The sequence below is a fragment of the Pristis pectinata genome, chromosome 14 (assembly GCF_009764475.1).
Source record: "Pristis pectinata isolate sPriPec2 chromosome 14, sPriPec2.1.pri, whole genome shotgun sequence".
Lineage (NCBI taxonomy): Eukaryota > Metazoa > Chordata > Chondrichthyes > Rhinopristiformes > Pristidae > Pristis > Pristis pectinata.
The window spans coordinates 19,699,271-19,715,149 of record NC_067418.1 but is presented as its reverse complement, the minus strand read 5'-3'; the positions used below and the strand labels follow the sequence as shown (position 1 = coordinate 19,715,149).

The following is a 15,879-nucleotide window of genomic DNA, read 5'->3' as shown; positions in this document are numbered from 1 at the left end:
TAAAGCAAGTAGCATTTAAACATAAAGTCAAGGAAGGTTCTTCAAGCTTAAATAGGAAATGTGTAACACATATATCTGCTGTCACAAAAATAACAGTTGCAAGAGGCTGGAGTTGCTAGAGAGAAACGTACTGCAACAAACAACTTTAAGTAAAAGACAAATAAGTTATGAATAAAATTTTAAAATAGAAGTCCACATCAACTTTTTAGGTTTTTTAAAAAAAAGTTAAAGAAAAATTCTCAATGGATGACTGGGAGCATCTTACCTCCATTCTTGCCTATCTGTCGAAAGCACTGCCAGAACATTCGTATAAATGAAGCTCTGTTGTAGGGGGTGGCTTTGACAAAGCTGAACTCACGAAACAAAATGTGACTTCCATGTTTAACACTGATGAAACTAAACAGAAAGAGACATTAATTATGACTTAGAAACAACCAGACAATTCTATTCATTACTGAGAATGAGTGGGACAACTGCTAATCAAACAACATGGACTAGGGAAAATTTGTGGTATGATTTTGCCATTGTGCCATTTGAGGCTTCTAAGAGATTGTTGCTGAACCTTGCGAAGCTTCAGACCAGCAAGGTAAGCCTTCTACACCCACATTAGGTAAAATTAGAGAAGCAGCTGATATGTTATCAAAGTGCAAGGCAACATATATCATTCATTAGGAGAATTGAATATTTGAAAAGGAAGGACATAAAAAGTTATCAGGAAGGGATTAGAATAGATAAAGTAATTCTTAGTTCATTCTTAAGACCTGGCACCACTGTGTTCCTGCCCAATTAAACAACCTCCCCCTGCACAGTAATTTCTATACTATTTAAGAAAATATATAAATGGAGTAGAACTGACACAACAAAGAGTACTGGCAACTTTCTCATGCCTCGCACTGCATGGGGACAGATCAGCGAAGTTGAGTTCCATCTCCCGTCTCAAATGTCTACATACAGAACATAGAACAGTACAGCACAGGAACAGGCTCTGCAGCCCACAATGTCTGTGCTGATCATGATGCTAATAACAATGCCACTGTGGATGATTTAAATGTCAAAATCACTGGGAACTAACAGAATATACATGGGACTTTGCATTTACCCACAAAAAGACAGGAGAGGTGGTTGGCAAATAATAATAGGTTGAACAATTTTAATGTACTTTATAAACAAAACAGGAATATTGAGCAGGTCAGGCAGTAACAATGAAGAAAGAAACATTTCAGAGCAATGACCTACTAGTACAATTTTAAAATCTCAGTTGTATAAATAGTTCAATATTTTCATTAGTCCTTTTCTTCCCCAATTACAAATACAATAAGGTAATAAATCCAGGGTATATTCAGTTATCTGAGTGATTGTATTTTTATCATAAATTACATTGACTGTAATAGTTTTCACATCAGCAATCAATCATTCAAACAGCAACTCCAAATAACAACAGATGCAAAAAATTATGCATTAGTCAACACTGTATTGTAAGCGAGATACATCTTTAAAAAGCTCTGATCACAGTCCATCAATAACAATATGATTTTTATATTTCTGATATGATTCTATTATTTTGCCAAGCTCATACTTCTATATATTTGTGGTTCCAAACCATTTGGTATATAAATATGTATCATTTTATACTTTGCTATCAAAACATGACTGCTAAGACCTACAGGAAAGAGTTTACTCAAAGAATTCAATGTGAAATGACAATAATAAATGCTATCCAAAATGGATTCCTGAAAATGTCTTATAAAAAAAACCTAAGAGCAAAACTTTTCAGTGAAGAAAGATGAATATCAACAGCAATCCATATTATGAGTTAATGCTGTGATTAAGTGATCCTGAAATGTAAGACAACAGTGATAAAATTAGCAAATGTCCAGGAAAGGGTGGCACTAAGTCAGGAGAAGACTGATGTAGTACAAACCACTGCAGTTCACATTAATTGAATCAAAGGATTTAAAACATGAAGACATTTCATTTTAAGGGCTATTACATTGTAAATGAGCAAGCATGAGTACAAAGTCTTTTCATTCAACTCTGTAATGTTTTATTAAGAATAGTTTGCCTTTTGTAGTTTAATATTAATCACCATTATTTTACACTGCAGCTGGACAGAAAGATCAAATAGATACCACACCTGAAACTTTGATACTATCCTCTAATATACAAGACATTTTTTGATCCTTTTGTAAAACTTTTTAATTTTTGTTTGAATCTGTTGAGACCTTGAACAGAAAAGATAAAAGTAAAACAAACCTTACAGGATTATATCCCTATTAACAATCTACTTATGTATTTTTTTTAATCATATAAAGACAAATCCACAAGAATGCATCTGTATCTATGTTTTTCCATATTTACAACAAACAAAAACAAGTATTTGGCCTATGGTCCACATGCTAGTTCTTTAGAAGAGTTATTCAATTAGTCCCATCATCATGTTCTTCACTGTAGCTTTCCAGTCTTTTCTTTCTCAAGCATATACTCCAGTCCCTTTTGAACATTATTACTGAAACTGTTTTCACTATCCTTTCAGGCAGTTTACTTCTTACCATAACATGGTCTATAGAAAAAAAATTAGTTCAAAATAGTTTAAAATTACTTTCCATGTGACAGACAGCAGGGAAAACCTTTCTTTAGTTATTACAGTCATATTTGACTGTTTTCTTGAAGATGTCACGATTATGGTGTCACTGGGGTTACCTGCACATCCAGACACAGGCCATGAGATTGTGCTTTTCTGACTCTCCACCAAGTTTTAGAACTTCAACAGCTATAAATTGGCTCCAAAGGCCTTGTAAATTTTCAATGACATTTCGCCTTTTCAACTTCTTGCTGGTCAGGGGTGGTAAAAGTGTGGAATAGATGGTCAAGTGTGGGATGGAGTTAATGCCACTTGTGTCAATGACAGTGCTGTGGCAGAGAAATTCTTTAAATTTCTCCCTTTGAAGGGCACAGCCTGCCTCTGTCCTTCGACTCTGTTCTAAGCTCTCAGTGGGATGGAAAACATAGACCATTTCTCTTATCTCAGGAGACACGTCTCAATGAAGAAAGATATGGTTGCTGAAATTCACCATGACCTTCGGTGTGCCAGCAGAGTCATTGGTTGCTTTGGAAAAGAGTGCTGAAGAGCGAGACATCAAACAGGCAACAAGCTCATGATATAGGAGGCAACAATGACTTTGTCCTCCTGCCAGCTTCTGAATCATGAACTACCTGCAGTAAGTGCCTCAAAGCACAGGAGAAATACCACCAACAGTTTCACTATAAAATCTTCCAAAGGCACTGGCAGTATAAGCAAACCAAAATAGCATCCTTTCCTAACATCCTCAGCATTGAGGTCTTAATTACACTCAGTCGACTTCAATGGGCAGGTCCAATATAGAGCCTGTCCAAATCCGGCATTCTGAGTAGTGCCATGGCAAGAGACCATCAGGCAGACAAGGGAAAGTGTTGAGTCAGTTCTCAAAGCCTCCTTGAAAAAGTATAACATCCCCACTTACTTATGAGAATCACTGACCCATAACCACTTGAAATGGAGAAGGAGCATTTGGGAAGGCATTGAGAATCTTGTTTTAATACATTGGTAGAACTCCAGTGTAAATGGCAGATGGATAACATAACCTACCCAAACTACCCACCCCATCAGGCTCCTCCTGCCCATTTGTGGCCAAGTCTATAGGCCTCATTTTGGACCCTGAGGCACCTCAGAATTGACAGAACTGTAGTGGAAGTATGTTGACGTCATTTGTAAAGGAGCGTATAAGAAAAAAAGTCACAATCAGAACCACTCATAGTTTTGGACAACACACTTAAACCTCCATTTAACCTGGCTTGAAATGTAAATTTACAGAAATTACCAGGGCTCTGAGGACTTGCAGTAAACTCTTCATCTGAAAACCCTTTCATTTTTCCTTACTTCCCTTTGTCTTGAAAAAGAAAGAACCCCCAAGACAGAATTGTAACTTGTGCCTGCAGGGAATTCACAGGTTACCACCCTGTGAGAACCCCAAACACAAGGAAAAGCAGATGGATAGATCTCCCTTTGTCCCGTACTTGAAAAGTATATAAACACAGTGCAGCAGAACTTGTGCAAACTCACCCTCATGCAAGATGGTACCCAACCATTAAATCCCCCAGACTGGTTGCAGTCCATTCATCCCAATTCCAAGCTAATCTCCAAATCACACCAAATTCACTGTATGGTGGCTGCAGGTGTTAGATGAAGTGAAGGGATCATTTCTTCCACCTTAATCTAGCTGTTTAACTCAGCAGGTCAGGCAGCATCTGTGGAGGGAAAGGGATTGTCAATGTTTTGAGTGGAGACCTTGCATCAGAACTGAGATTGGAAGGGGAGATAGCCAGTTTAAAGAGGTGAGGGGTAGGGAATGAGGCAGGTGAGGACAAGTTGATGGGCAGATGGAGTCAGGTGGTGGAAGGAGGGGTGGAGATAGTAATAGAGGCTGGCAGGTGATAGGTGGAAAGCTGCAGAATCAGAATCTGATAAATAAGGAAGGTGATGAGTGAAACCAGATAAGGGCAGATGGGAATAGGAATGGGAATGGGGAGGGGAATGGGGAACAGGATAGAGTGGGTAGAGTGTGTGGATAGAACCGGTGGGGGAGGGGAAAGAAAATAGGTAATGGAGGTTGGGGAAAGGAGTTTGGAAAGAACAGGTGAGCTAGAGGACATGGGTGGATCAGAAGGAGAGAGCAAGGAACAGGGAGGGTGAGGGTTACCTGAAACTGGAAAATTCAATGTTAATGCCATTGGGTTGTAGACTAACCAGGCGGAATATAAGGTGCTGTTCCTCTAGCTTGTACTTAGTCTCACCCTGCCAATGGAGGAGGCAGGGGACAGATAGATCGATGTGGGAAGGGGATTGAAATATTTGGCAACCAGAAGCTTATGATGTCTGTTGTGGACAGAGTGCTCAGCAAAGCAGTCATCCAGACTGTGCTTGGTCTCACCAACGTATAGGAGGTCACATCGAGGGCACCAAATGCAAATAGACAAGGTTGGAAGGGTTGTTTAAGTCCCTGTATGGTGGTGAGGGAGGAGATGTAGGGACAGGTATTACTCCTCCTGCAGGGAAAAATGACTGGGGAGGGTGAGGGATGGGTGGGGGAGGGATGGGTGAACCAGGGAGTCACAGAGAGAGTGGTCCCTGCAGAAAGCAGAAAGGGGTGGGGAGGGGAAGATATGACTGATGGTGGAATCCTGTGGAGCCAGCAGAAATAATGAATGATGTGTTCGATGCAGAAGCTGGTAGGGTGAAAGGTAAGGACCAAAGGAACCTACTTCTGTTCTGTCTGTGGGGAGGTGGGTTGAGAGCAGAAGTGTGGGAAATGGAGGAGATGCAGATGAGGTCTCTATCACCCACAGCAGAGGGAAAACCATGTTTCCCAAAAAAGGTGGACATTTCAGATGTCTTGGAGTGTAAAGCCTCATCGTGAGAGCTGATGAGACAGAGACAGACAAACTGAGAGAAAGGGATGGTGTCCTTAGAGGAGACGGGGTGGGAGGAGGTGTGGTCGAGGTAGCTATGGGAGTCAATGGGTTTATAGTGAATGTCAGTGGATAGTTGGTTTTCTGAGATGGAGACAGAGGTCCAGAAATGGGAGAGAGGTGTCAGAAATAGTCCAAGTGAATTTGAGAGCAGGGTGGAAGTTAGTTACGAATATGAAAAATTGACGAGTTCTGCATGGGTGTAGGAGGCAGCACCAATGCAGTTGTTGACGAACTGGAGAAAGAGTTGTAAACTGGGGCCAGAGTAGACTTGAAACAAGGATGGCTCCACGTAGCCAACTAAAAGGCAGGCGTAGCTAGGGTCCATGCAAGTGTCCATGGCTACAACTTTGATTTGTAGAAGGTGAAAGGAATCAAATGAAAGTTGGTCAGGGTGAGAATAGGTTTGGCCAAATGGAGGAGAGTGTCAGAAGAGGGGAACTGGTTGGATCTATGTTTTATGGCCTTCCTGATGGGGAATGGAGGTGTTTAGGGACTGGTGTCCATGTTAAGATAAAGCAGTGGGGGCCAGGGAATTGGAGGTTGTTAAAATGATGGAGAGCATGTGAAGTGTACCGGATGTAGATGGGAAGGGACTAGACTAAGGGGGGACAAAATAGAGTCGAGGTATGAAGAGATAAGTTCAATGGAACAAAGGCAGGCAGAAACAATTGGCCTACCAGGGCAGTCCTATTTATGGGTCATGGAAAGAAGATGTCTATTGTAAGGACCATCGTTTTCTCTCAGTCTTCCCGTGTCCACCACATCTGCTCTTGAGATGAGGCTTTCCACTCCAGGATATCTGAAATGTCCTTCTTTTTCAGGAAATGTTGCTTTCCCTCCACTGGGGGTGATGGAGCCCTCACCCGCATCTCCTCCATTTCCTGTACTTCAACTCTTTCATCCATGGAAACTTTAGTCAGCAACAATCTGTTTAGTTTACAGTTCCCCTCAACCATACCAATGCGAAAGACAAGAAAGATGTACAACAGCATGCATCAATAAAACAAACAGACACATTATATACAAATCCACTACAAATAAACAAAATTAGTTCAACTATGTCACGTACTGGTTCTATTACATTGCATACTTTGCAAGATTGCATAATATCTTGCTGTAAATTTTTTATACACTGGCAAAATGGCATTTATTGTCCATGTATTAATGCTGCCAGACATTAAGCATCAAGGATATGGTCTGAGACCAGAATTATGTGTGGGCCACGTTGTATGGCAATGACAAGATTGCAAATTAACACTGTAGTGTAGTAAGTTCATCCTGGAAGAGTTTCAACCATTTGTAGGATATGTACTTTCAAAGGGAGTCTGCAGTACTGAAAAATAATATGCTGTACATGTATAGCACCACTGTCAAAAATATTACATGATACTTCATAAAAATCTTTTCAAAACCCAAAACCAATCCACAAGATGACATTAGGTTGGTTCCATCAGGAACTGTCCACCCTCTGATGGGGGTCACTGACCTTCATTGAAAAATGGAGTTCAGGTTAAAGAGTTTCTTCATTTCAAATATTTTTCCTTTTAATTACCTTACAACAGCTTAATATATTTTTTAACTTTTTTTTTACAATAATGTTAAGACAGTTTAGAAGAATGAGAGGTGATCTCTTTGAAACATGCAAAATTCTTACAGGGCTTGATGGGTTGGCTGTGGAGTTGATGTTGCCCTTGGCTGGGGTGTCTGGAACCAAGGGACCTAATCTCAAATTAAGGGTCGGTCATATTGGCTATGAGTATATAAATCATACATCAGAGTCAGGAGCTACATTGTAGTGAATGGATCTGCTGGCCATGTAGCCAACTTTTGGTTTATAGTGGTGAGTCAACTGCAGGTGACACAGTGGATTATCAAAGAATGAAAGAATCATGAGGAAGTGAATAAGAGGGAGACAGATTGGCTGGTTGAGTGGTGTTGCAACAATAACACACTCAGCATCAGCAAGACCAAGGAACTGACTGTGGACTTCAGGAATGGGAAGTCGGGAGAACACACAGCGGTCCCCATTGAGGGGTCAGCAGTGGAATGGGTGTGCAGCTTCAAGTTCCTGGGCGTCAACATCTTGCAGGATCTATTTTGGGCCCAACACATCAATCATGAAGAATGCATGCCAGCGGCTCTGCTTCATTAGGAATTTGAGGAGATTTGGTATGTCACCAAAGCTTCTTACAAATTTCTATAGACGTATGGTGGAGAGCATTCTGACTGGCTACATCACAGCCTTGTATGGAGACTCCAATGCACAGGATCTCAAGAGGCTGCAGAGGGTTATAGACTCAGCCAGCTCCATCACGAGCACAACACTCCTCACCATCAAGAACATCTTCAAGAGATGGTGCCTCATGAAGGCAGCATCCATTACTAAGGACCCTCACCATCTGGGGCATGCCCTCTTCTCAGAGGTGGTACAGGAGTCTGAAGACCCACACTGAACAATTCAGAAACAGCTCCTTCCCCTCTGCAATCGGATTTCTGAACAGTTCATGAACCTATGAACACTACCTTGTTATTCATTTTTTGCACTATTTATTTACTTTTGTAATATATAGTAATTTTATGTCTTTTCACTATACTGCTGCTGCAAAATTACAAGTTTCACATCATATAACTCAGTGAAAATAAATCTGATTCTGATTTTGATTCTGATAACTGCAGGCTACAGGGCACTAACCTGCATGATGGGAAGACTCCAATCTCTCACCAGCTACAGGGAATGGAATCCTTTTTGATTGTGTTGCACCTCAGAGTTGGCAATGGGGTGCCCTCAAAGTCACATGTGTGCAACCCGACCATCGTATAGCATGCATTTCTCATGAACCTGAATACCTACTGTCCTTTTGCAAGAAAGAATTAAATATAGTCAGCTCACTTTTGAATTGAGAGCACTAGTTATATTGCTTATGCAACAAACTACAATATACTGCAAACATATTCAGCTCCAGGCTGGAGACAGTCTGAAGCATAAAGATATTGACCATAGTCACCTCAACAGCAATTGGTAATGTGGACATCATGGTGCTTTGAGGTTGCATTTGTGGCTGCAGCAGGTAGCAGAGGAAGACGTCCTTACTAAGACACAGATGATTCACACACAACTATACACTGAGATTCAGGTCAGTATTCCTCCCTGTGAACAGACACAGCCTGTCCTCCTCTCTATTGCTTCCATTTGTTTCCTAGGAATGTTGCAGTTCAAGGATAATGCTTACTAATGCTCCCATGTCAGAAAGCAATTCAGTTCTGCAGAAAAGACAATTCCTATAAATCTTGGCAACCATAAAGAACGCTAGAAAGACCAATGCTTGTAGAATTGTAACAAAAGACAGCAGGAATTAATCAGCAAATAACCTCAAATAGTGCTGGTGGGGAGTCCTTTCTGCTGATTATGTGTGTTGTCTGTGTGGGTGTGCACAAGAATTTAAATTTTAATGGCTGATAGAGGAGTGGGCGCACATGGATGCCCTTCACACCAACATGATTTCAGAATGATTCATGCTACAATTGTGCATGCATATTGATCATAATGTTCGAAGTAAATCTCCGCCAACGGTGCTAAAATAAAATGTGCCTTGGAGTTTTGTTTTTGTGCTATGGAGTCCAGTACATTTGATAATAATTGTGGGACAAGATCAATCTCTTCCTATCCTAATTGCTGCATATCTCATTTAACTATCCCATTTTATTTCTACAATGACTATATGATAGCAAGACCCAACCATATGCCGGAACATATGGTTAAAATTAACCTCATACGGGAAGCCATTCTGATTCTTGACTTTTTCCTCATACAATTTTCATTATTTTCACTTCTATTAAAATATTGCACCATAGCTGCTTCACATCTAGTTACTATAAATTGCTAGACACACAGCAAACTAGCAATCTCCTAATGTCTGTGCTGATAAAATGACCTTTTTTACATTTACATTGGATTTATGTTCATTCAGCTTTACCTTGGTGTTCTTGTTGAATATTCCCAACATGCCTGTTTTTGCTGAATTTGTTGCCATTGTCATTGCAAATGTTAATATTATTTTTCATCTCGCTCACAGCCAGCCTACTGTTTGTTATTGCCATAGGTATTTCTCTGGTCAGAAACGAGGCAAGTTTTGGAGTTGTGAAAAAGTCTAACATTCAACCATAATGTCAAATCTAAAAATACGCTGTGTATGACTTAAGCTCACAGGGAAAGCTGATCTCATGGTGAGGGTAAATTCAGTTTTGTAAATGAGCATGGCTAGGCAGAGGCTGGCTATTGAGGAAGATCTATGTTAAATGAATATACAAGAGGAAAAAATGCCTGCAATAAAAAGCAGGGAAGATTGTAAATATTCAGTAAATTTGATATGCTGTTACAGGTTTCAGATTCTTCAGTAAAACTGGCCTTGATCTTCACCACTTCATTCTGCTCCTCTTCTTCACTATTCAAGATATCACTGAATTTTTAAGGTTAATGGGTTATGGCTATGAAATTGTGAGTGGACCCCATCATTACATTGGTAGAAATAAGGAAAAAAGGTGCACAAGATTTTCTCATTTATATATATAAAATTTATTTATAATTTCAATTCACATTGTTGCAGAAGTGATGGCCAGATTGCATATTATACAGTGAAGTTTTCCTATAAGCACAAAAGTTTGACAAGAATTGTGAATACAGAAAGTCTTGCAGACAAAAGGTTGGGCAGACAAAATATTTAAACAAAATACAGATTTATTCAGTGATGTCAAATTTAAATGTACTTTAACAGCTTCACAGTTCAGTTAACTGGCAGGATGTTTAGTTATAAAGGATTTCAGCTTGAGTTACTGATGCATTGGAAAATGCTGATGAAATTTAAAAGATGAATTGGAGACAGGAAGGTTTATCCAAAGAAATTTGGAACTACATGACATCTTAACGTCTCAGAAAACATATTAAAAGCACAATTTGTTTACAGCCTATTATTTTGATGAAAACTGGTCATTCAACTGAACGAAACTGCAGATAAATTGTGAAACTCAAAAGTAATATGATATAGTCTAATTGAAGAAATAACTTTATATCATTTTTATGTCCTGGTAAAGATGATGGGAACTTAATTAAAAGAAAACAACTTTCCAGAGAAATGCTCAGATTGTAGTTTTGTTCAGCAATTAAATTGTATTTCCACATGAAGGTTTTTATTAATGCTGTTAAATTATCTTGTTATGCAAGCTTATACTGTATCTAGTAAATTCTATTGTCAAACAGTAAACATGCAATTAAAAGACTGTTTCACTAAACATTTTACATACATTTCATGACTCAAAAATGAAATGCAATCTTCATTCAGATGGAGCACTTAATAAATACTTTCATTTAGATAAAAACCCTTAATATTTTAAAGCATCCCAAAATGATGCTTTATCAGCACCATTTCATAAAGCATGCTTTATCAAAATGAACATCATCAGACAAAATTAACACCAGGCTGTAAGAGCCATTAAGTAAAATGGTTTGGTCATTTGAAGAAATTTCTCCTCAATTCTGCCCAAAATATCTGAGACTGTGAACCCTGGTGCTATAATCTTCAACTAACATTCCTCAGATAAGTTGAAAAGTGTACTCAAATCTTTGGTATGATGTTAACTTTCTTAATAAGTTCAGGTACAAGAATCCTGAAATCCTTCTGAATAACAATGTATACTAGCTTCTCAGGTTTAACTCTATTGGTTTTCAATTCTTCCAACTTAAGTAGCTTTCACTCATTTTATAGTCCATCTACCACCTACTTGCCAAATCATTTAATGCCCCCTCACAGATGAAGTTTCCTCCAAACTTGAATCATCAGAAATGATAGATACATTACAAACTATTGCTACATCCAAGTCAATGATATTGACTAGAAATAGCTGAGGTTGAAGCACTGATTCTTGCAGCACTCTGGCTACATAACACTTCCCAAAAATAATCCCTTTATCTCTGCTTCTGCAAGTTAATCAATTCTCAATCTATGCTATTACCTCTGATCATATTTAACAATCCTTACAAGTAGTACCCTAGGATTTTTCAAACACACTATATCAACTGATTTCCCTTTTCGGCCCTGCTGATTAAACCTTCAAAAATCTCTTAACAAATTTGACAAAATTGACTTTCCTTTCATAAAGCAATACTGACTATGCTAAATCACTTGTACTGTTTCAAGAGCGCTGTTTTGACATCCCCATTAAATAAATTCTAGCATTTTCCATTTGACTGATATCAGACTAACTAGACTGGAGTTGTACTTTTTGTCTCTACGGTCATTCCTGAGGAGTGATGTTGTATTTACTAGATTTTACTATACTGAGACCATACCATAAATCATAGAATTATGGAAAATCAAAGGATCTTTCATCACTGCAGCTAACTTCTTTTAAGACCAAGATGTAGGAAATCGGGTCCAGGGGAATTGTCAGCTTTCAGTTGTATTAATTTTTCCAGTACCATTTCCTTTACTAGTGTCAATTATTTAAAGTTCCCTTTTCTCATAAGAATCTAAGAGCAACAAGGCTATGCTTTAATTGTATTTGATACTAGTTGGGCCACAGCTTGAGTCCTGAAGAAGGGTCCTGACCCAAGACATTGACCACCTGCTTTTCTCCACCAGATGCTGCCTGGCCTGCTGAGTTCCTCCAGCATCATAGTGTTTTTCAGCTTGAGTACAGTGTACAGTTATGGTCACCACATGACAGGAAAAATGCAATTGCATTGGAAAAGGTGCAAAGGAGATTTGGAGAAATGTGATCAAGGTTGGAAAATTGTAAGAAAGGAGGAAGATTGGATAAGGTAGGGTTGTCTTATTTGGAACAGAGCAGGCTGAGGGAAGACTTAATGGAGGTGTATGCAATTATGAAAGGCTTAAATAGAATAAATAACAATGATCTTTAGATGAGTACTTGAAGAAGTATGACTTGCAGGGCTAAGGATCTAATGCTAGAAAGTGGGATTAGATTGGGTAGCTCTTTTTTGACTGACTTGGACATATTTGGCCAAATGGCTTTTCTCTGTATTATACAGTGGCATGCAAAAGTTTGGGCACCCCTGGTCAAAATTTCTGTTACTGTTAATAGCTAAAGTGAGTAAAAGATGACCTAATTTCCAAAAGGCATAAAGTTAAAGATGACACATTTCTTTAATATTTTAAGCAAGATTACTTTTTTATTTCCATCTTTTACAGTTTCAAAATAACAAAAAAGGAAAAGGGCCAGAAGCAAAAGTTTGGGCACCCTGCATGGTCAGTACTTGGTAACACCCCCTTTGGCAAGTATCACAGCTTGTAAACGCTTGCTGTAGCCAGCTAAGAGTCTTTCAATTCTTGTTTGAGGGATTTTCGCTCATTCTTCCTTGCAAAAGCCTTCTAAGTTCTGAGAGATTCTTGGGCCATCCTGCATGCACTGTTCTTTTGAGATCTATCTACAGATTTTCAATGATGTTTAGGTCAGGGGACTGTGAGGGCCATGGCAAAACCTTCAGCTTGTGCCTCTTGAGGTAAGTCCATTGTGGATTTTGAGGTGTGTTTAGGATCGTTATCCTGTTGTAGAAGCCATCCTCTTTTCATCGTCAGCTTTTTTTTTTACAGACGGTGTGATGTTTGCTTCCAGAATTTGCTGGTATTTAATTGAATTCATTCTTCCCTCTACCAGTGAAATGTTCCCTGTGCCACTGGCTGCAACACAAGCCCAAAGCATGATCGATCCACCCCCGTGCTTAACAGTTAGAGAGGTGTTCTTTTCATGAAATTCTGCACCCTTTTTTCTCCAAACTTTCCTGCGTCCTCACCACAAAATTCAGCATCAGAAGTTTGCAAAGGAACATCTAAACAAGCCTGATGCATTTTGGAAACAAGTCCTGTGGATTGATGAAGTTAAAATAGAACTTTTTGGCCGCAATGAGCAAAGGTATGTTTGGAGAAAAAAGGATGCAGAATTTCAAGAAAAGAACACTTCTCCAACTGTTAAGCACAGGGGTGGATCAATCATGCTTTGGGCTTGTGTTGCAGCCAATGGCATGGGGAACATTTCACTGGTAGAGGGAAGAATGAATTCAATTAAATAACCAGCAAATTCTGGAAGCAAACATCACACCGTCTGTAAAAAGCTGATGATGAAAAGAGGATGGCTTCTGCAACAGGATAACGATCCTAAACACACCTCAAAATCCACAATGGACTACCTCAAGAGGCACAAGCTGAAGGTTTTGCCATGGCCCTCAGTCCCCTGGCCTAAACATCATCGGAAATCTATGGATAGACCTCAAAAGATCAGTGCATGCAAGACGGCCCAAGAATCTCACAGAACTAGAAGCCTTTTGCAAGGAAAAACGGGTGAAAATCCCTCAAACAAGAATTGAAAGACTCTTAGCTGGCTACAGCAAGCGTTTACAAGCTGTGATACTTGCCAAAGGGGGTGTCACCAAGTACTGACCATGCAGGGTGCCCAAACTTTTGGTTTTGGCCCTTTTCCTTTTTTTGTTATTTTGAAACTGTAAAAGATGGAAATAAAAAAGTAATCTTGCTTAATATATTAAAGAAATGTGTCATCTTTAATTTTATGCCTTTTGGAAATCAGGTCATCTTTTACTCACTTAGCTATTCACAGTAACAGAAATCTTGACCAGGGGTGCCCAAACTTTTGCATGCCACTGATACTCCATGATTCTATACTTAGATAACAGATACAGCTAATCTTAATGCTGAAATGATGCAGTATTTGAACCTTATTTCAGCACTGAAACCAAAAAGACGAAGACTATTGATTAAACGTGAGTGAACATCCAGGAAGAGAGAATGAGATTAGAAGCTAAGGAGCATTTTTGCCATAATTCAAAACAAGAAAAGTTGGCTATCAAAGATGGAACCTTGGGACATCCCAAAGATGAAAATGTAGGCACAGAACACCAAACAAAAAACTATAGAAAACCTACCAACTACACTGATAGGACAAGAATGCAGTGATGAGGAGGTGGACTATGAAGAAGGATGTTATTGTCAACCGTGAAAACTCAAGGAGGGTGGGGGAACAGATCATTGCACAACGATAAGGAACAGTGTTGATGACTTTCTATATTAGTGTGCTCTGCATTATTCAGCAAAAGAAGTTTGCAGAAACCAACTGATTTTAAAAACTGAAAAATAGGATCAATATTATGTATATTAATACAATTACTGGAGCATGTTGATGGATGTAGATATATTTTTCCTCCAGAACCACAATAAGTGTTCATACTATTTTTTCTCATTTTGAGACCAAAAGACAAAGGAGCAGAATTAGGCCATTCAGCCTAATCATCCCAGGCCATTCAGCAGAGTCTGCTCTGCCATTTGATCATGGCTGATTTATTTTTCCCTTTCAACCCCATTCTCCTGCCTTATCCCCGTAACCGTTGACACCTTTACTAATCAAGAACCTATCAACCTCCACTTTAAATATACCCAATGACGGTCTCCACAGCCACCTGTGGCGATGAATTCCACCAATTCACCACCCTCTGGCTAAAGAAATTCCTCCTCATCTCTGTTCTAAAGATATGTCCTTTTATTCTGAGGTCCCAGACTCTCCCACTACTGGAAACATCCTCTCCATGTCCACTCTATCCAGGTCTTTCAATATTCGGTAGCTTTCAACAAGATCCCCCCCCCTCATCCTTCTTAACTCCAGCGAGTACAGGCCCGGAGCCAACAAATGGCTCTCATACATTAACCTTTTCATCCTTGGTATCATTCTTGTAAACCTCCTCTGGACTCTCTCCAAAGCCAACACATCCTTCCTTAGACATGGGGCCCAAAACTGCTCACAATACTCCAGTATGGTCTGACCAATGCATTTATAAAGCCTCAGCATTACATCCTTGCTTTTATATTCATGTCCTCTTGAAATAAATGCTAACATTGCATTTGCCTTCCTTACTGCCGACTCAACCTGCAAGTTAACCTTTAGGGAATCCTGCACTGGGACTCCCAAGTCCCCTTGCACCTCCAATTTCTGAATTCTCTCCCCATTTAGAAAATAGTCTATGCCTTTATTCCTTCTACCAAAGTACATGACCATACACTTCACTACGCTGTCTTCCATCTGCCACTTTTTACCCATTCTCCCAACCTGTCCAAGTCCTTCTGCAGACTCCCTGCTTCCTCAGCACTATTTGCCCCTCCACCTATCTCTGTGTCATCTGCAAACTTGGCCACTAAGCCATCAATTCCGTCATCCAGACCATTAACGTATAATGTGAAAAGTAGCAGACTCAACACTGACCCCTGCGGAACACCATTTTACTATGTCACATTTAATAATGGCTTATTTTTAAAACTTTTTGTATCACACACCAGAACTGAAGAAAAACTTATG

At 39.4% G+C, this 15,879-nt stretch overlaps 1 protein-coding gene across 1 annotated transcript in view; it reads right to left on the bottom strand.

Annotated features, from left to right (window-relative positions):
- cstpp1 (centriolar satellite-associated tubulin polyglutamylase complex regulator 1) overlaps positions 1-15,879 on the bottom strand; it is a 210,860-nt gene that overhangs the window by 108,432 nt on the left and 86,549 nt on the right. Inside the window, exon 3 of the mRNA XM_052029624.1 lies at positions 266-396. Coding sequence (XP_051885584.1) covers positions 266-396 — 131 coding nt within the window. The remainder of the gene's footprint in view (positions 1-265; positions 397-15,879) is intronic.